Raw genomic sequence first — 22,121 nt, forward strand, 5'->3', positions numbered from 1 at the left:
ATCTTAGGTGCATGTAAAGATCCATAAACCCCTCTAGCATGACATTTTGCCATATTTAAAGTAAACATAGCAAATTTTCCACATGCTCTAAAATCTACAACAAAAATCAATGATTATGAAAATTAATTTGTTGATATGTTTATAGTATCTTCTACACACACACACACACACACACACACATTAGATGTTTTGAGGATTTTTTGTACAAGTTTTATTGTCATGAATTGTAAAGTGACAGTAGAAGAAAACATGCACAGGCAAGGTGTAGTTTCCTGGTTAAAAAATTAAATAAAATAAAAACCAGCCTTTTCTATTTTTTTACTTACAGCTGGATTTCTACTTAAAGAATGAGGGAATAGTGAACTAAACTAGAAATAGTAGCACCAACATCATAGACTTGTATTTAAATAGGTTAGGGATTTGTTACAGGAGTGGGTGGATGAGATTCTGTGGCCTGCGTTGTGCAGGAGGTCAGACTAGACGATCATAATGGTCCCTTCTGACCTTAAAGTCTATGATTCTATGAAATCTGTCTGCAATTTTGGAGGAACAAACCCCCTCCTAAAATCAATACATTTTCCTTGCTACTCTCATTGCACACCTTTTTGAGACAGATGCTAGTAGCAAAGCAATTGTTTTGTTCTTTGAAGATACTCAAATAAAACATTAGATGGGTTATTTATGTGTTGTGCAGTTTTGTTAACCTATGAATGCTTGAAGGTCCACAACATAAGCCTGCAAAAATCAAAGTAAGAATTTTCCAGAACTCCTGCTCCATTGTCCCAGCTAACAGGGAAAAAGTAATTTTAACAATACCAGTGATTCTCAAACTGTGGGTCAGGACCCCAAAGTGGGTCACGGCCCAATTTTAATGGGGTCACAGGGCATGCATTAGACTTGCTGGAGCCCGGGGCTGAAGTCAAAGTCCGAGCCCCGTTGCCCAGGGCTGAAGCCCTCAAGCTTCAGCTTTGGACCCCCTTCTGGACAGCAGGGCTCAGGTTTTGGCTTTGCCCCTGGGCAATGGGACTCATGCTTCAACTTTGGCCCCACTGCCATCTTCAATCCCCCTTCCCATAGTCGTGTAGTAATTTTTGTTGTCAGAAGAAGGTCACAGTGCAATGAAGTTTGAGAAACCCTGAACTAGACTAAGTCCAGTAAGTGACAGATTAAAACTTGGTAAATTTTGACTTAGAAAGAGTAATGTATTAAATATTTAATCATTCTGAACATGTTCTTCTAGTTTTGGAATAAAAATATTTACATTAGTGTTACTGGCACTCTGTCTTACAAGCTGTTTACTCAAGCTAGGTTGGCTCATGAATATGCCAGCCTAATTTCTTCCTTGAAGAAATTTTACCTAAGGACGTTTTCATTTTATGGTTCTATTTTAAATACATCTCATATGTGGCAGAATAAAATATAACTATTTGCCTAATTTGTTTTCAATTTAAACGGTTCTTTACATCTCCTATTATTCCGAAGCTCTTTACAGTTAATGGCCTTGACTATGACTTGCACTAAATACATTCATAGATTTTAAGGCCAGAATGGACCTTTGTGGTCATCTAGGCTGACCTCCTACATAATGCATGCCACAGAACTTCTCTGAATTAATTTGTGTTTCAAGTCCAATAGCTGTGATTAAACTAGAGCATATTTTCTAGAAAAAAAATCCCATCTTGATTTTAAAAAATTCCAGTGATATTCTACCACACTCTTGTTAAATTCTTCCAATAATTAATTACCCTCATGTTAAAAATGTATGCCTTATTTCTAGCCTGAATTTGTCTAGCTTTAATTTTCAACCACTGGATCTTGTCATATCTTTGTCTGGAAGTCTGAAAGGCCCATTATCAAATTTCTGTTCCCCATGTAGATACTTACACACTAATCAAATTACTCCATAATCTTTTCTTTGATAAATGAAATAGATTTAGCTCTTGGAGTCTTTCACTGTAATTCATGTTTTTCAAAAAATGTTAATAATTCTCATGACTCTCTTCTGAACTGTCTCCAATTTATCAATATCCTTCTTTAACTGTGGACACCAGAACAGGACACAGTATTCCAGCAGCAGAATGTACATAGGTACAAAAACTGAACCTGCAGAGGTTTTCCAGACACCTGTCCAGGCACATAGGAATAAGCATGAATTGTGTGTTGGCTTATCTTCTTCCCTATCCTCCCTCACAACAGAACAGGAGAGTGGTGAATAAGTGGAAATGGTGGATCCGCAGCTACCCCTCACCTCCATCCATCAGGCCCACCAAAGGGGGCAATTGCCAAGGGGTCTGGACGATTTCAAAGGGCCAGGGGTGGATTGCAGGGCTCCCAAGCGCACCTGACTGCTCCAGGCCCTGTACTTTGGGGGGGCCCGCAAGCCAGCACGATTGGCCAGCGTGGTCGGTCCCAGAAATGACGGATTCATCACTTCCGCCCCATGCCCCACACACCCCTAGGGATGGCCTTGGCACCCAGAATTGCTATCGGTGAGCCTGCCATCTGCAAACTCACTAGACAGGGCAGTTGAGCCAGCATGAGGGTGTCATATACCAACAAATAATTATTAATTCCCTATCATACCCCCTGGCCTCAAAGCAAGGAGAAACCAGGACAAGTATTATGACTTAGTGCTGTTTCTCTGAGCCACAATGCCTCCTGAGGCTAACTCTTGGGTTGGTACAGTCTGCATACCACATCTTGCTCAGGACTGCTCCTAAAGTCACAATCCACACCTATATACACACAAAAAATCTCTTCACCACTGGCATAAAGCAACTTCTGGGGTGGGTCCACAACAGTTAGGTGGATGCCTATCGAACAATACTTCCAGAGGGGGTGAGAGTTAGAGCAAGGGGAGGAATTTTGACCAAACCTGGCATCAACCTCTATTCTTATGAGAAATGCCATTGGATTTGTAATACTTATTTTTTAAACAAAACCTTAATTCATAAGTTGTGGTTCAAAAGAATCAAATACAATAAGTTACATGTAACTAAATTTGTTACCCATGTGGTGGCAGTAGTCTCTATGTGTTAAACTACATTGATAATGCATCACTGGCTGCCTCAGATGAACTCGGCTAACTTTGTTGTGACTTAATATTTCAAACTTCTGAGCAGCTTCAAACAAATGCCTTTAACTCAGAAATAATACGACCTTTCAACTTCCTTTCCTCCATATTAAAAAAAAAAAAGCAAAAAAACAAAATTAAATTAGCCCAAGGACTAGGACAGTAATTCATGCCTGGACTAGTAACACCTTTAAGGGCAGATGACCCTGACCCTAAGAGTTAGAAACAGGTACTTTATACCACAGCAAAGGAATTGAATCTTTTACTGATGGTGTAATGGACTTGCCTCTAGCACTGATGGATTATGGTGCATCTTAAAACCACATACAGAAAAAGAATTTTAGCAACATCTAAAAATTATTTATTCATTTGAATCTCTCTTTCATCATTTTTACATCATATTAAGGGAACCTGCTTTTACAGATGGGATACAAGATTTTTTTATCAATATAAAAGATGGTAAAGGCCTTGTCTACAGAAACATTAGTTTGAGGCAAGCTGGGGTTTGAATTTACCCTGCACTAGCCTGCCACGGACTAACAGTTCATGTGTACCCTGCTGACCTGCATTAACAGTTCATTTATGAACTCTGACCTAGTCCCATTTGGTCCAATAAAAGATATTAACTAACCTATCTTCTATCTGAGATATACTGGGAGCAGCATGCCTATAAACAACACTGCACAGTATATGAAGACAGCTTTGCAAGTTTATTCTTTAAAAAATATCTGGGAATTTTTCAGTATTTGTTTTGGTGGTGAACTTTAAAAGAAAGCAATATATGTGATAAAAAACTGATTTAAAACCCATGTATTAAATTTTCATGTGTACTATGAGTTAGTTGATGTCTAATATTCTTTACGAGATTCTTTGTTCAGAAAAACTCAGTGAAGTAAAGCCTATCGTATTCAGATAATATCATTTTATAGGTAAATTTGGAGAAGCCACATACTACAAGGACAGGATCTGGCGGCAATACCAACATTTGGAGGGCAAATTGGCTGAGATCAGGGAGATTTTCATGATGTGGTTTACAATAATCAACTGCATATTCCATTGTTAGATGTTACATATTTGACAAATTTTGCTCTGAGGATTTCTTCTTCCGCTGATGTAACAGAAAAGGCCAATCACATTTTCTGGTAATGCTGAAATGGTTGGCTTTCAAGCAGGGTTAAGCACTTGGCACTGTTTTCCAGAATTAATCTTCAACCTCAAGAAACCTGGATTCATGGACTTCTATTTTGTAATTTTGTATTTTTATTTTGTGCATTCATCATCATGACTTCTTTATATCTTGCTTAAAATAAAGGAGAAGAGAGGCAAAAATGTGATTTTTCAAACAATGCTGATATCTACCTGGGTTTTAATATCTATTTTTTAAATGCCACAAAAGTTGGGAATATTTCAGTAAAAATTGATTTTGCTGAATTATTAAACCTGTTTATGCTTTAACTATTTTTTATTTTCTTAGTCACTAAATTATATTGCCTAAAATTTACCAATAATTATTGCTGCTTTGTATTAAAGACTCTGTATACCATCTATAGTGAATCAAGCTGACTTGTATATTAATTGCATGTTATTCCTCTTAATTTTATCTATCTGTTTATCCTTAGATTATGAGCTCCTCAGACCAAGGACCCTTTAAAGTGGTTGGAAAGAGCCTTGCATGTAGTGGGCACTACTGCAAACAAATATAAATTTTAAAAATGCAACCTTTAATTTTCATAAATACCTAATAATAAAAGATAGTTGCAAAACAAAATCTGTTCTAACCCTGAGTTCAATCATCACTTTCTGAGAAAGTTTCCTTTAGGGGCTAAAACTTTTCATGCTCAAAAGGTGGAAAACTATATGAAAGTCAATCTGGTTTTGAGTTATCTGAGCCAGAATAAAAATACAATCCTGCCCCCCATTATCTTGATATATTACTTGAGTTAAAATAACTAAAGCAGCTAATTTTTTGAACTTCAAACTTGGCCTGAGGCTTGTTCTTAGAGCAGCAGTTCTTTGCTAAATTTCAACGTTTTAAGTTTTAAACTGGCCATACAGCATCACTATGACAACTGGCCAACAGTTCCCCAGTACTATAAAAAAATCAACTAGAGCAGAGTTTCTGACTACTACATATGGCTGCCAGAACTTAGACATTACTTGCCAATGTCATTGCCCCAGTGAGAAGTCAGGAGTGTTCTTCCACAACTGATTCACAGCTGGAAAGACATATTGGACAGGAAGGACCAAAAACAATACTCTCCGTGATCAAGAGCTCCAAATGAGAGCTAAAAAACAGATCTGAACACCTCCACCATTCTCAGGTTCAGTCTTCCACAAGACAGCTGATTTACATGGTTGTTTGGGGCACACCACCTTTAAGGCTGCATAAACTTGAGCTAAGACTGCCCAAAGTTATTCATATTTGAAAACTGCTCGCTCAATGAAGTTTCCCTTGCTCTGGGGTTCACAATCCACAGTGAACTCCAGCCTCCAGACAGTTGCATCTGGGATGGGGATTGGAAGGATGACAGAACCTATAGGGGTATTGTGTTCCTGCCATATTAAATGTAAAGGGAAAAGTTCAGGACAAAAACCACCAAGACCTGCTGCCTTTTTTCTACAGGTTCATCTGTAACCCCAACAGTTCTTAAAATCTTCCCTGGTGTGGTGGTAGGACAGCATTCTGAAGTGCAGAGCCCAAGCATATGGGAAATTTTTCAAGACATGGCTGAGGAGCAGGTTCCCAGGCTGTGCCCTAGGACAGGTGAATGTCTCCCAAAGAACCATGCACCAGTGTGATTCTTTTGTTTTTCTGCTCACTTACATTTTTCTTTATTTAAAAAAAAAAAAATCTAGGAAGTGAAATGAAAAAAAACACTCTGAAATGCAACAGGGGTGAAAATTTAAACATCAGGGTAAAAAAATTTAAGTAGCAGTAGTTCTCATAGCAACCTTAACTCATCCACATTGCACAAACACAGTATTTTTGATTACTCGTTAGGCCAGTGGTGTCAAACTCAGAGGAGAGGGCTGAATTTTGTTTAATTTTAGTCTGTTGGCCAGAGTACAGTCATGATTATACTCCCCAGAGTGCAGAGTGGAACACCCATGGATGTCAGTAAAATGCTTGCACAGAGGAAAAAGGGGAGAATATGCCCCTTATGTTGTAATAAAATGTTTAGTTATTTGTTGAGCGCCTCGTTGTATTCATCACTAATTCAGAAAACATGCTCCATGGCCCTTTTCTTCTTCCAAGTACTTTACAAATGCAAATTAATCCTCAAAAATTCTGCATGGTAGGTCAGTATTACTCAAATTTTATACACAGGGAAACAAAGGCAACCAGACTGAATTACTTGCCCATGGCCAGAGAAGGAAATGGTGCCTGGATTAAAAAACAGGGGCTACTCCTGGCACCCAGCCCCCATGTTCAACTTTCAAATAATTCAGAATTATAAATACTATGAAAGTCTTGAACTTCTGGAATTTTCTGACTTGTGTGTTTTAAATTCCTCAGACTTCAATGGGATTTCTTTTTTTTTTTTTTTTTTTACATTGTCATACACTTTTTTTTCTTTTTGGGGGGAGGGAGGAAAGAGATGAAGGTACAGAACTGTAAAATTTAATCTTTTATTAACTTGAAAAAAACTACTTGTGGCCTTAACACTTCCTTAAGCATGGGTAGAGTTTTTTTTGTAGGGAAACAAGAATGGTTCAAGGGAGAACACTAGATTTGTTTATGGGTAAACTGACAGCTCAAGGGAGTATACCAAAGTTGTTTTGTTCAGGCTAGACCAGGGGTAGGCAACCTATGGCACGGATGCCAAAGGTGGCACGCGAGCTGATTTTCAGTGGCACTCACACTGCCCGGGTCCTGGCCACTGGTCCAGGGGCTCTGCATTTTAATTTAATTTTAAATGAAGCTTCTTAAACAGTTTTAAAACCTTATTTACTTTACATACAACAATAGTTTAGTTATATATTATAGACTTATAGAAAGAGACCTTCTAAAAATGTTAAAATGTATTACTGGCACACGAAACCTTAAATTAGAGTGAATAAATGAGGACTCGGCACAGCACTTCTGAAAGGCTGCTGACCCCTGGCCTAAAACGTACTCCACAAGCAAGATTAAGATTTAGGACACTTGATATAAACAGAGAAGTATGTTGCTTCTTTCTCATCCTTGTACATGATTATTTATACCTACATGATGCAAATGCATTGCTCTTTCAGGTGTGTATATACACATATATACACACACACACATATATCTATATCTATCTATCTATATCACAGCCTCTGTGTATACTGGTGTCATCTTTCCTCCCCTCCTACTTTTTTTTTTTTTTTTTTTTTTAATAAGTCACAGTTTCTTACAGGTCAGAGATTTTTCCTGGGACCACCGTTTTTCATATATTCCTAATTTCCAATATACTTTCTACCCAACCAAATTATCTCTATGGTTGCAAAAATAACCAAAAGCCATCAATCTTGAGAAGGCATTTGAAGGTGTCGAGCATGGCTACATGACCCACTGAGTCAGTGAGGTTATTTTAAATCTTGAGGCTATGTAAGAAAAGGCACAGAATCACGTATAGGAGGAGACCACCAAGGATATGTCATGCTGTGCAAAGTTAGCAGAATGTAAGGCATGAACAGGGAAGCTGGGAGATAGAAGAGACAATGCAAAGCCTCGAGACAAAGGATTTAGAGCCAGTGCAAGTTAGATATTTGGGTATGTGTTAATAAGAGAAAGAGATGGTCAGAGCTTTGGACAAGAAAGATGCTTTTAATGGTACCTTGATGGAAGGATATGTGGGACCAAATATGAGAGTAAGGGAAGACCCCAAGGGGCCACAATAATCAAGGCAACAGATGACTAGGGCATGAATCGACGTTTTAGCAATATGTATAGAGCATAGTATAAGGATTATGTTTGAGATGCAGATGAAGAATCTGTAGGATTTAAGACTGAATGTTTGGGGATTAGGAGAGAGAAAAGTTGAATAATGACACTAAAAAGTTACAAACCTGGGTAACTGGGAGGATGATGAAATTATGAACAGTGACAGAGAAGGGAGGAAAAAACAAGTGTTTGAGAGAAACACTCCATTTGTGCCACAGTCAATTTGAGTTTGGGGCAGGACATCCAGAATTGATGAGACAGTTAAGGATGCATAAATACACTGAGGGTGGAGGAGATCAGAGTGATGTTGAAGTCATCTGCACAGACATAGTAATTAAAACCATGAGTTGATGAGGTCACTCAGGGTGGAGTCAGGAGGAACAGTGCGAGGCAGGGACCAAGAACAGAGGCCTGAAGAACAGACTGGAAAAGGGGGTTGAAAGAGGATGAGCAACCAAGCGAGACAGTGAAGGAACAGAGAGGGTTAGAGGTAACTGAAGTAGACAGTACCCTCTAGGAGCTTGGAGGTAAAGACCAGGAAATTAATGGACCACAAAAATGGGATGGAAGAGGAGGTTAGGAAGGACGTCTCTGTATTAGTGAAAGGGTGAAGGAAGAGAAGGTGAAGGTTGGAAAGAAAGGGGAGAAGAGGAACACTGCCTCTGGTATATCAATGTTCTCCTTCGGGAAACCCCGCCCCCCCAGCAAGATCTAGGTTGAAAGAGGAGAGGGGAGCTGCAGAAGAGGCTTGAGGAGAGAGTCAAGGGTAGCAAATAGGCAGCAGGAGTCATAGGCATAAGTGTCAAATATGTAGACAGAACTGGTGGAAAAAAGAATGAATTTGTAGTTGAAAGTGTCTGCAAAACCCCTAGACTTTCTTTTAAGGCACTTAGGGTATGTCTACAAGGGGATAAAAAACCTGTGGCTGGCCCAGGTCAACTGACTCGGGCTCACAGGGATCAGACCCTGGAGCTGAAAAAAACTGTTGTGTAGACATTTGGGCTCAGACTGGAGCCCAAGCTCTGGGACTGTGAGAGAGTGACGGGTCCCAGGGCTTAGACTCCAGACCGAGTGTCTCCACAGTGATTTTTCAGCCCCAGAGCCCAAGCCCAAGGCCTGGGCTACATTAGCGGGGGGGTTCAAACTAAGATACGCAACTTCAGCTATGCGAGTCGAAGTATCTTAGTTCGACTTACCTGGCTGTCCTCACGGTGGCAAGTCGACTGCCGCGGCGCCCCCGTCAACTGCACTTACTCTTCCTGTCAAGGTGGTTTACAGGCGTTGATTAGCGGATCGATTTATCACATCCAGACGAGACGCAATAAATCAATCTCCGATACATCAAACACTACCCGCCAATCAGGCGGGTAGTATAGACTTACCCTAAGTAAGGTGACCCTGGCCAGCTGCAGGTTGTTTATCCCCATGTAGTCATATCCTTAACAGCACAGAAGCGGGAAGAAATGGATGTGACAAGACAGTCAAATATGGGGATGGTGGAACAACACAATGATGTGACAGTGAAGAAAATGGGTTGAGTGTAGAGAAGAGGATGGCACCAAGGAAAGAAATGACAAAAAACAATGAAATGAAGGATCAGGCTGAAAACTGAAAGGGAATTTGAGTTGTTCATGGACTAGAGGTTATGTAAGACTTGTGTGATGCAGGCAGAGGAGAGTAATTAATGAAGTTAAAATGAAAGAGAGTGGTTAGAGAGAGGGTATGCAGAAATTAAGAGGCTGGGGGGAACGCAGTGCTTGATGAAGATTAAGTTAAGGAAGTGACAAAGGGGGGTAAAATACGCTGGTTCAAAGCTGAAGGCAGAAAATGGAGGTAAAGGACTCAATATGCGTTTAAGGGAAGACCTTGAGGTGGCTACAATAATCAGGTAGAGTTAGAATAATCAGAAGGGGACATTAATGTGGAAGCTAAACTCCCCAGAAAAAGGGGTGGGAATGAAATCAGAGAAAGGAAGAGAGTCACCCACTGAAATGGGGAGGAAGGATAAGGCCATGGAATAACAGATGATAGCCAAATGGACAAAAAGGGGAGCAAAGACTCAGATGCATGAATAAGAATGTACTGTGGGTGAGAGAGGAATCTATGCAAAGTAATTATATGGCCACCTCCATCACCATAGTATGCCCACTTCAAGATTTTTAATGCATTTATCCTCACAAGACATCTGTACAAGTAGGAAATACTTTTACTCTCATTTACAGATGTGGAACTGAGGCACAGAGAGGCTAAGTGACTCGCCCAAGGCCACACAAGATGTGTGGGACAGAGTAGGGAAATGAACTCAGGCCTCCCAAGTGCAAAGCAAGTGTCCTAATTATTGGACCATCCTTCCTCTCTGGAAACAGTTTGAAGTGACAAACATATGAAGGCAGGATGCCTTTGCTGTTGATGCCTTTTTGCAGGGTGAAAGAAAGAGAGGAGAGGATCCTCTGAAGGTTGCACTAGGGGAGAGAAAGAGAGAATTCAGTGGGGTGTAAAGGCAGTAGCAGAAGGAAGGACTGAGGTTTCATTTCTGAAAAAAAACAACCACAAGAATTTTAGTGATAGCAGAAAAGAAGGGAGCAATGATAAAAGAGAACAGCAGTAAACTTGAAGCCCACAAGAAGGAGCATCAGTGTCTAATCGAGATGACTACAAAGAGGACATGGATGACAGCAGGCTGCAGTTGAGAGAGATATTGCCAGAGGCAAGGAGGAAAAGGTGTAGTTGGGATAGGGAGAAGCAGGGAGGGAGGAGTTGCCCAATAAATATCTAAACTATAATAGACTGGGATTAGATTGAGATAGTGGAAGAGAGAAGGGTAGAAGAAAAAACACAACAGAGCTCAAGAAGTGGGAAAAGGAAAAGAAGAGACCAAGGTGCAGGGGAAGAGCAGATGAGAAGGCAGGAGTTTAAGTCTCAAAAGGTGAATCCTGGAAGCATGGAGGAGACCACAGCATTTAAGTAGTTAAGGCAATGGCAAGGGTAAGAAACTGTGGCAACTAATAATTAAACTAGATTAACTGCAGCAAATGATTGAGTATAAGCACATGGGAGGGTGGAGAGAACTGATGAAACTTGGTCCTTGAGCAGCAGAAGGAGAGTTTCTGTGGACAAGATAGCCATTAGACTCTCCCTGGCACTCTTATGCAGTCACCTGGAAGTGGGAGCAGACTGAAAAGCTTCTGAGAGAGGAGGTGCCTCTTATAGGTCACTGCTGAAAGCCTTGGGAGCAAATTGAATTGAGCCAATAGAACTCAAGTCCCTGTGCAGAAAAAGGAGTGGGTTCCTACTGTGGAACAATTATGCCCCTGACAGTCTCCTGAAGAGCTTTTTTAGAGGTAGCTGTAGCAGCAGATTTCATACTGGAGAGCTAAGGCACAGCGTAGACAGCTACACAGATATATCTTTATGGTTGGCCTAAAGGGCAACAGTATGAAGCTGCAGAACCTGCAGCAATAAAAGACCTCAGGGTTTTAAAACACATTTATTAACCATTTCCTTTTAAACTTATTTTAAAACATGTAACCTATATTTGGTTTCTGCTTTAATCTTATAAACAAAAAGCTACAAGTGTTGGAAAACTGTTAGTCAAAGTTCTACCAATAAATACACACATACTCATGAGCTACACAAGGGTCTTTGTTGCTCATGAAACAAGAAAAATCAAGTCAATAAAGAGGTAGGAAGGGCTAGACCAGGGGTCCTGATCTTCAATTGTAGTAGGCAGAGCACCTGAGACATAAGCCTTTGTATCAGATGCCTGAACTAAAGTAGTGGTCAAAACTTTGCTGATATGAAGCAAAATCAGGTTGTGAGCAACAAGCAGGCCCTGCTTACAGAATTTGGCAAGCACAGGGCTGATATTGCAAAAACACATATTCCTGAGAGATGATGGGCACAAGCACTCACGCAAGCACATTCCAGAAGGGTGGTGCCAGAACACCTCAATACCAGCACATTCCCCAAAGATAACAGGAACACACTGACCCATCCTAAAGATAAGGTTAGGATGACAGCATGATGGATAGAGATGTTATGATCGAACCTACAGATACAAGGCAATGGGTGGCACCCAAACAGGTCAGAGAGCGGCATCCTCATACGTCAGGGGAAATACGTAACTTGTTTGTATTGGTGCATAAAGATGTATCTCAGAGGGAGTGTCTTTGGCCAGCCGAGAGGGAAATGCAAAGTCCAGCCACTGAGTGAGCTGCGTCCATTGTTACGGGTATACATGTATTAGTGGTCCGGTAGAGTCTGTGGAACACTAGTACCTTGCTTCGTCAACAATAAACCTAGTGGGTGCCTTCATACCTTAATGGATCTTGTAGTCACTGGATGGTTCGCTCGAGGTCTGCTGCACCAGCTGTCTGTGCAGAGCTGGAACAGCATACAGGGAGAACACACACATGAAGGTGAACATCTAACCACAAGAACTACCTCAAAATAACTGTTGCCTACCAACAAGGTCCATTTCCAAGTATGGCTAAATGGTAGAGAATAAAAACTCTATAATCAATTCCATCTCCTTTTCTCCTCAACTCAGTTTGACAGAATAGGATAATTTACATCATACTCTTTACTCTGGTACTAGATAGCCTCTTAACTACCAAATATACTACAGCTCCAGGAACAGCCTGAAGATAGCTTTAAAGTAAAATGTCGAGTGCATAGTTGTATATTCAAATTCTTATCTGATTATCCTGTTAACAGAAACAATAAAAAGGAGAGCTGTAGCCAGCCAAGATCTTCCTTTAATGAAATCTTTCCGAAAGAGAAACCAATCTTAAGTAAGTTATGGTGTCCTGTGTTTACATAACAAATGCTGAGGTTCCTTGATTAAAGGAATTCGATTTAGGTAGTTATATGACACTTGTCACTGTAGTACCTGAGTACCTACAGTCACCTGACTGCATCGACAAAGAAAGAAAGAAAGAAAGAGGGAGAAAAAACAGAGGTAATACAAAATTAAATTGGGTACTCAGGTAGAGGCCTGACAGTGCACTAGGTATTCAGCACAGTTTAAAACCTTTATTGCCACATGTGAGGGCTAATTTTTATTGATTTTTTAAATGTCTAAGTAAGGAGCTTCTTTTCTGTTGTAATATACATATAGTAAAAAGAGATGTTTGATAAATAAAACAAACAATAATATATATTGGCACAATGATCATTAGTAGTAACTTTTTCAGAAGTATTTACACTTACATTTCCAGATTGCCCATTGTTATCTGTAATGCTGTTTGTGGAGTTAAGACTGCTGCTCCATTCATTGGCAATTCCTATGCTGTCTGCTGAAAACAGATGAGCGCCTGGCTTTGATTGACAACCAGTTTGCAGTATGACTACATTGATGGTGTCCTCTGTTGAAGGAATCCCCAACAAATTACACACAGATTTTATATTTAGCTGTGTGAATTCAAAAATTATATACCCAAAACCAAACACACCACCACCACCTCTGATATGGAAACATTTAACTACACAAATAAAAACGTTGTTTCTGAAAGCATAACATAAACAAAGCAAAGTTAATTTGAAAATGGTGTAATTTAATATTTGTGTATTTGTGGCCATTAACAAACTTAGTACCAAATATATGTTTGTAACTCAGAGGGCTTTTCCTCATCACTCGGTCCAACAAAAATCCACAGGAACAAAAAAAGATCTGAATCCTAAGAATATACAGTCTTATTACAAATTTTGCTGTATTTTCAAGAATCTAAGATACTATAGTGTTTAAAACACAACATTTTTAGGACTCCGGATTGCAAAGATAAACACAACATTGTGCACTGAATTACTGTCTTTTTTCACTCTACCTGGCTGTAGAGTGATCTATAGCATCCCATCAAAAGAAGATGAAATTACTCACCATGTGCAGTAGTGATGGTTCTTTGAAATGTGTCCCCCTATGGGTGCTTCACACTAGGTGCGCATGCGTCCCTGCACCTTTGATTGGGCATCTTTGGTAACAGTGTCTGTTTGGCCTGCACATATGCTCTCCCTCCCTCGTGCTCTCCTTGAGGCTAATTAGCGCTGCATGGGAAAACCACCCTCTGGGGCAAACTACCTTCTCTACCATACAGCCCTTATTGAGAACTCCAAAGTAGAGGGGAGGAGGGTGGGTGGAGCACCCATAGAGATACACATCTCGAAGAACCATCGTTATTGCACAAAGTGAGTAACTTCCTCTTCTTCTTCTTCGAGTAGTGTCCCTATGAGTGCTCCATTGTAGGTGACTCTCAAGCAGTATCCTCAATGGGACAGTGGGGCTTTGGAGTCAAGTCTCTTATGGATGATACTGTGGAGCCAAAGATAGCATCAGAAGCAGAGTCTCCAGTGATCGCATAGTGTTCTGAAAATATATAAGCAGACAGCCAAGTCTCTGCCGTCTGCAGCATTTCCAAGATAGGAACATTCTTGAGGAAAGCAACAGAGGTGAAAGCGAATCTCATGGAATGTGTACAGATTCCAGATGGAGGTAATACATTCTGAGCATGATAGCAACAATGAACAGTTTGAGATCCATTTGGAGAGTCTCTGGGCTGGTATCCCTGTGTTTTTTCACCATTCCACAATGGACAGGAAGAACTTAGGAGAGTTCCTAAAGGCCTTTGTCATATCCAAATAAAAGGCCAAGGCCCTCCTAATGTCTAGTGTATATAGTATAGCCTTCACGTTGTCACGCTGAGGCTTTGGGTAAAAGGTGGGGAGATGAATGAGCTGATTTACAGGAAAAGATGAGGCCACTTTGGGAATGAACTTTGAATGTGGCCTATGAGTGACCTTTAAAGAATGCTGTAAAGGGGGTGGGGTTGGGGGTACCATTAGTTCCTCTGTCTCCCTATTCTCCTTGCTGAGGTAATGGTCACTAAGAATGCTCTCTTCATTGACAGGTATGTAAATGACCAAGTTCAAAGAGGTGTCTAATTAGGCTCTTTAAAACTAGATTTAGGTCCCACGTTAGAGTGGGGTGTCTGGGCTGGTGAAAGAGGTTCACCATGCCCTTGAGGAATCTCTTTGTAGTTTTTGGGTGGGCAAAAACCAAGTATCCCTCTATCACTTGATGGAAAGCTGTCATGGCCACCAGGTATACTTTGAGCATACTGAGAGATAGTCCTGTCCTCTTGAGAACTAGCATGTAGTTCAACACTACAGGGAGTATGGAAAATACTAGGGTGATTTGTTTGGAATTACACCAAACCTGAAACCTTGTCCACTTTTGCAGGTCAGTGCATTAGGTAGACCATTTTCTGCTGTGTAGTAACACTTCCTACACCTCTTTAGAGCAGCAACTCTCTCTATGTGCTGGAAGCATGAAGGAGCCAAGCCTTAAGATGGAGTATCCGTAGGTCGGGATGGAGAGTTTGCCCTTCATTCTGTGAGAGGAGATAAGGAGTGGGTTGAAGAGGGATTGCTGGACATGTTGCAAGCTGTCACAGGTATGGGTACCACGTCTGTCTTAGCCAGATGTGACCAACCAGTATAACATTTGCTTTTTCTCTTTTTTATTTTTATCAGGACCTTCAGGAGCAGAGGAAATGAGGGAAGGTGTATAGGAGGCCTTTTTCTGCCAGGAGAAGGAGAATGTCCCCTAATGAGTGCTTTCCGAGGCCGTGTCTGGAGCAATAGCGTGGGTATTTCCTGTTCAAGTAAGTAGAGAATAAGTCTACTGTTGGGGTCCCCCATTGTTAGATTATGCTGCAGAGTACAGTTGGGTACATTTCCTGCTTGCAGTCATGTGACAACTTGCAACTGACACTACTGTTGTATTTTGCACTCACAGGAGGTAGGCAGCAGATATTAAAACATTGTGCCAAATGCGCCAATTCTATAGCTTTAGCACTTCTATGCACAGGAAAGTTGATCTGGCACCCCCTTGATGATTTATGTAGTACATGCACGCTATGTTGTTTGTCATGATTTTCGTGAGTGCATTTCTCATCAGTGGAAGAAAGGGAGCACAAGCATTTCTGACTGGAGGTCAAGGCCAAGAATCAATCTACCTGTTCCAGAGATGGAATAATCGCTGCTATTGTGACCATCTTCAATTTTTGTGCCTGCATGTTTTTGTTCAGTGCTCTGAGGTCCAGTATGAGTCTCCAACCTCTTTTTTGGGGGGGGCAGGGCTGGGGGAGGGGGAAATCAGGAAATATCGGGAATAAATGCTTTTGCCTCTGACATGAGCCAGAATAGGTTTTATGACTCCCAGGCATAGCAGGTGATCTATTTCCTGTTTTAACAGTCTCTCATAAGAAGGGTTCCTGAGGAGAGAGGGAGATGAAATGGGTAGAGTATCCATTGGAGATCATCTCCAAGACCCAATTTTGGAGGAACAGAGAAAGGCAGTATCCAAAGGGATGCAAATGGTTTGTGAGTTGCAGCTGATGTTGTAGGGAGTGTTCTCTCAGGGCCTCAGCCAAGGCATCAAAATGGGTTTCGAGGTGGAAGTTTGGGAGGTTGAGGGACTGATGGTTTTCACCTCTGAAATTCTGACTTCTTTCACTGTGGCTCATAGCAGTGCTGTGATAGGTACTGAGACGGACATGATTTGTGGGAGGACTGAAGGCTAAATTTCTTTTTCTGACCTGGTGTATAGATCCCCAATGACTGAAGTGTGGCCCTGGAGTCCTTGAGAGTATGGAGTGATGCATCAGTCTTATCTGCAAATAATTTGGAGCCTTTGAAAGGGAGGTCCCTGGCCATCTTCTGTACCTCTTTTGGCAGCCCTGAAAGGTGTAACCACAACGACCATGACATCATTACCACTGTTGATACCAAGTGGGCCACTGTATCCGTGGCATCTACTGCTGTCTGAAGTGCTGTTCTGATCATTAACTACCCCCATGTATGACGGCCTAAACTGTTCTCATTGTGGTCTTTTGGCGTAAATGATGTGGTCATACTGTGCTGTTAAGGCCTGGTAGTTTGCAATTCTAAATTGCAAGGTCACCAAGGAGTACACTTTCCTTCCAAACAAGTCAAGTCTTTTCCAGTCTCTATCATAAGGGGGTGGATTTCATGTGATGTTGGCAGCCATGAGAATTCACCACATCCACAATGATGGAATTAGGTGCAGGGTGTGAAAAAAAGGAATTCAGTATCCTTAGAAAGGACACAGTATATTTGTTGGCCAGTTTGTATGTTGGTGTGACTGAGGCTGGTGTTTGCCATATGACTTTGGCCAGATCCAAATGCACTTCATTAGCTGGGAGGGTGATCTTTGAGGAGTTGGGCATATGCAGTTTGTCCAACAACTTACAGTTGGTGTCCTTCACCTCCTTGAGAAGGACCTGCAGTGTCTCCCGCAACATCTTTGTAAGGTCCTGAAAGAGTTTGAAATCATCTGGTATGGACAGTGGAGGGGGCATTGCTTCCTCATCTGGGAAAGAAGAGGAGATATTGGTTTGCGGTGTGGCATCTTCTGCTAGCCTGGTTTCCTGCTCCTCAGTTTCCTTATGAGGTTCTGGAGACAGAGATTGGAGGAGAGCATCTCAGACTCCTGGTGAGTGACACTAAATGCCTGGGAAGCATGGTGCCTGTAGGCTGCCCATGGATCCTAATATTGCCACTGGGATGGTAGAAAGGGCATGGGTGGCAGAACCCACTGTTCGTCATATCATGGGGGCTGAAACCCAGAGTGAGGGTGTAGCTGAGAAGTCCCTGGTTGGTAGAGAGAGGGACGATGGCAAGTGCCGAGAGAGGATATCCTCCTGGTCACTATCAGACTCTGCTGGATATTAGTGGAGCTGAATGCCTCGGTGCCAGTGGTGATTCTGGGCTTTGAGATGCACTCAGTACCGAAACCCCGGTCTAGGGTCTCAGATACCACGAGGTCCCTGGAAAACCAAAACTCCTGCGGTGCCGTAATCAGTACTGTCAGGCTTGTTGGGGTTGACTCGTCAGTACCGAAGAAACCAGCAATCTTGCTCAAGACAGGCAGTACGATGAGGGTTGTTTTGAAGTTGTTGGTACAGAGAGTTTCTGCAATGATGGCATCTTTGTAGACACGGTACAGTGTAAACTCTTGTCTCAGACAGGTGGTGCCACTGTTTTGGAGCCTGTGCCCATAGCTTACTAGCTGTGTGTGCATCAGAAGACCCATGTGAGTTGTGCATATCATGCTTTTAGCCATCAGTGCCAAAGTAACTGAACATGCTGGGGATCTCATCTGGCTGGTTTGGGATTCAGTATGAGGCCTTACAGCTCTCTTTTGGGAGATCTTCCGAGCGGAATCCGAACACTTCTTTCTCAGCTCACCCTCTTTGGAAGTAAAATGCTCTGGTGATGGTTCGTGGTGTCAAGGAGATTCGGGCCCAGGGTCAGTCACAGGCTGAAGAGCTTCCTCCATAAGCAATAGCTTTAACTTTAATTCCTGGATTTTTCAGGATCCGACTTTTAGCTGCTGGCAAAAAGTACACTTTTATGGAATGTGGGCCTCTCCGAGGCACTACACGCAATGGGAATGTCTGTCTGTAACCAGAATAGCCTCCCTGAAGAAGAGGCACCTCTTAAACCCAGGGGAGCTGGGAATGCCCCCTACTGGGGGCAATCCCTGAGGGAGGACAGAGATAAAATAAAAACACTTATTTTTCTTTAAAACAGGAAAGAAAGTAATGGAAACCCTATAACACTAAAGAGAAAAAAATGACGAAAACACTAAGAGTATCTAAGAGATAAACAATTCTAAAGATCTAAAGAATGAGCGAATGGACTGCTAATTGCTCTGTCTCTAGCTGGGGCAGTTGAGAAGGTAGTTCACCTGTGCAGCATTAATTAGCCGTGAGGCAGAGTATGAAAGACACAGAAAGCATGTCCAGGCCAAACGGACACTGCTACCAAAGATCTGCAATCAAAGGCGCAGGAACGCACACACACCTACAATGGAGCACCCACAGGGAACTACTCGAAGAAGAATCTGGAATATCTACCGCTTATCTTAATGGGATATTGAGAAAATATTGACATTTAAGAGGTCATTCTAACTATTTAATTGTCAAGTTTTATACTAGAAAAATTAATTCAAAGTAATTAGACCCACACATCACTTCCTGGTGTTCTGAAGACAACTTCAGTATTCTATTGAACATTTCAGATTTGGTTAATTTAGATGCTCATTACTTACTGCCCTTTGGAATATACAAATAAAAGTACTCTTTAAAATGGTATTTATTAAAAATTTGGACATTTAGGTCTGTGTGGGTTTTCTAGACAAATAATGCATTAGCAACAGATATTTAGTTGAATAGGCTGACATTCCTTACCCCTTGATTCATGAACATGGGGTATTAAAAAAAGAAACAGGGCTAGAAAATCCAATCAGCCCCTGAAGAAATTCCACAGATTTTGCCAGAATTTTCTATACGAAATGTTTCTTATTTTTCATCTCTGTTCACAACTGTATTTCTGAAGGGCCATAATAAACTGTGTCCTGCACGAACCTTTCTTCTGCCAAGGACAATTAACAGTTATGATATCATGCAGAAGAGTACATGCCATGATACTGAACAGATGGAACAGTGGGACATGTAAATTCAGCACCATTACCTCTCTTCAGGGGAGACAGCATAGTTGAGGATTGTTTCTTGTGGTGTAATTTTTGTACCTAATGAGCTATGTTTAATTACTGCATGATTCTGCCTTTGTACTGTGTTTCTAAATGCTGTATCGAACTTATTTCCTTTGTCTTACGTATCAAGTACAGGAGTAGGGGACAATTAAAAAACACACGAGACACAGGTGAGATGAGTAATAACTATCATTGTGCAGACAGACTCCAGACTAAACACCAGGACTCTGAAGAAGGAACACAGGTAGCCCCCCGATCATCCTCTGCCTGACTGAATATGCAAAAAATGGATGTGAAGACAGAATATGCTGCACTTATCTAATGTTATTTACTTCCACTATCCCTTGGGGTTGTGACCTCATTCTGGATTGCTTTACGAGGCAGTTACAGTCACTGTCATCTCGATTAAGTCTAGAGGGAAAATACAGCTCACGAGTCCCTCACACCCTCACATCAGAAGAGCTGTTCTGGTTACCACCACCCTCACGCTCCCTTCTAGGTCACTGCTCCAGCCCTCCTTGTTCAGTTAGCTTCACTCCCCATACACACAGCTGCACATCAATCCCAAATCCCATAAATGAACGTATCTTTTACATACTCATACAGTCCCCATCAAAGTAGGATTGATGTGCCTCCCAAGTTTTTAAAAATAGAAACACTCTCGCTCCCTTCCTTCCTAGCCTATAAGAGAACTAGCGTGATTAGTTTATTGGCATTTTTGTTCATGTTTTATGTACTTATTGAGGAAAAGTCACAGAAATGAGTTTAGTATTACATTTGGAATAATGTGTAGCCCCAGTCATTCTAATTCCTTGAAGGAATGAGTACCATAGTCTAGGTCCAGTTCCTGCAAAAGTTCTAACATCTGCATGAATCAGCCTCCCCTAATTGGTAAATGATCTCATTCTTCCAGTGGGACATAGCTACCATGAGAGGTCATTGTAGCTAAGGAAAAGATGCTCTCTGAGAATTTGGGCCAATCCCATAGAGGGCTTTGAATATTAAGACACAGCCTTTGAAAGGGGCTCTCTATTCACCAGGCAGCCAGTGTAGAGTGGAGTATCAGGGTAATGTACTCATGACAACCTGCTGCTAATCAAATTGGCTGATTTTTTTTTTAAATCAAACAGAGCTTTTTCAGTTGTCACTTCATTCCTACAGACAATCAGCATTAGCCTCGGAGGTCATGAACGTGTGGGTTGCTATGGCCAGGTTTGGGTCCAACATGAAGGGGTGTAATCTTCTACGAAGTCAGATGGAAGTGGGTGTTTTTGACACACTGACAATCAGAGCACCAACAGCACTGAAGAGTCCTAAAGAAGCCCAACACTGCAGACTGACTTCCCTTCCAATGTTTTTAGGAGGCTAAGTTTTTCCCCTGCTAAGTTTTTCAGAGGCAGCTGGCAATTCCCCACTGCTCTTCACCCTTTGGGACAGGGTTTCAATCCTCCCCTGTTAACAGAGGAGACTCTTTGGGGGACTGCGCCAGTTAAAAGGGTTGTGGGCTGCCCCAACCAGAGGGAGAAGGCTGATAGGTGAGACCTAAAAGAGAGCAGAGTAACAGCAATGACACCAGGGGAAGCCCAGTTTGAAAGGGACCCCGACTTGCCAGCTTCCACAAAGAACGAAGAGAAGTGAAAGTCAGCTGCTTCTGAAGATGAGAGGAGTCTCTCTCCCTTACAGCCATGGGGAAGGGGAGTAGGCATAAGAGACTTTGTGCCTCCCCTGCACAGTGGGGCAAAAGGGATTGCCTGGTCTGAGAAACTAGGGCCTCACTGAAGACAGAGGGAGATGCACACAGGCTCTTAGGGGCCAAAGAAACAGGAGCCATGGGATAAGATCCTCCATGTCACCTTTCCTATGAGATAGAGTCCCTAGATATGGAGTCTCTCTCTCTTCTTCCCACTAGATCTATGGAGGGGTTCTTTTCTGTTGACCATACTTGAGCAAGAGAGAGGTGGAATGTCAGGATTGCAGGACTGAGCTCAGAGCTGTTGCTACTGGCAGAGACAGACAGAGAAACTGCAGTGGTAAGAGCCACATAAGAACCTAGATAGAAAGGATGGGCCACTTGAATCTCCCATCGCTAATTGATGTCAATCCAACGTTTGCATTCTTTTTACTCCCAGTAAATCCTGACCTGGCTCCCAGCTGCAAATATTTTGATGATATGGGAGGAAAGGAAGTAAAGTCCTGACATAGTTCTGAATACACCTCCCTATGTTGCTACTATTTTCTCACTGTCTTTTGTATCTAGGTTTTTATGAAGAGCCTGAACCACATAAGCTCCACACACTACTCTTGGGGGAATTCTGCGTCACTGTGTGCACACAGAATTCATGTCCCTTGCATACTTCTTTGCTTCCCTGCAGAAAAATGACTTTCTGACGAGGAAGCAAAGAGAATCACAAGAGTCGTCACACGTCTCTCCCCAGCAGTACAGGCGCATCATTTCGGGCACTCAGCAGAAAAGTAATTCACTGCAGGGTGGGAGGGCTGAGGATGCCACCGTCAGTGGCTCCTACCCTGCACTAAGCTCAGCTGCTAATCTCAGTTGGGCTGAT

The 22,121-nt window shown here is 41.9% G+C and overlaps 1 protein-coding gene across 7 annotated transcripts in view; it reads right to left on the bottom strand.

The window, feature by feature from the left end:
* The window catches only part of UNKL (unk like zinc finger), a 131,262-nt gene that overhangs the window by 63,493 nt on the left and 45,648 nt on the right, over positions 1-22,121 (bottom strand). For 6 of the 7 annotated variants that reach the window (XR_004374905.2, XR_004374904.2, XM_032789481.2 and 3 more), the window contains exon 8: positions 13,194-13,348. The exons of the other annotated variant lie outside the window; for it this stretch is intronic. Coding sequence is in view for 4 of the 6 variants with exons in the window: in XM_032789481.2 (XP_032645372.1) it covers positions 13,194-13,348 (155 nt within the window). In the remaining 2 variants the exon portion in view is untranslated. The remainder of the gene's footprint in view (positions 1-13,193; positions 13,349-22,121) is intronic. 7 annotated transcript variants of the gene reach the window in all.

Source organism: Chelonoidis abingdonii, unplaced genomic scaffold (genome assembly GCF_003597395.2).
Source record: "Chelonoidis abingdonii isolate Lonesome George unplaced genomic scaffold, CheloAbing_2.0 scaffold0003, whole genome shotgun sequence".
Lineage (NCBI taxonomy): Eukaryota > Metazoa > Chordata > Testudines > Testudinidae > Chelonoidis > Chelonoidis abingdonii.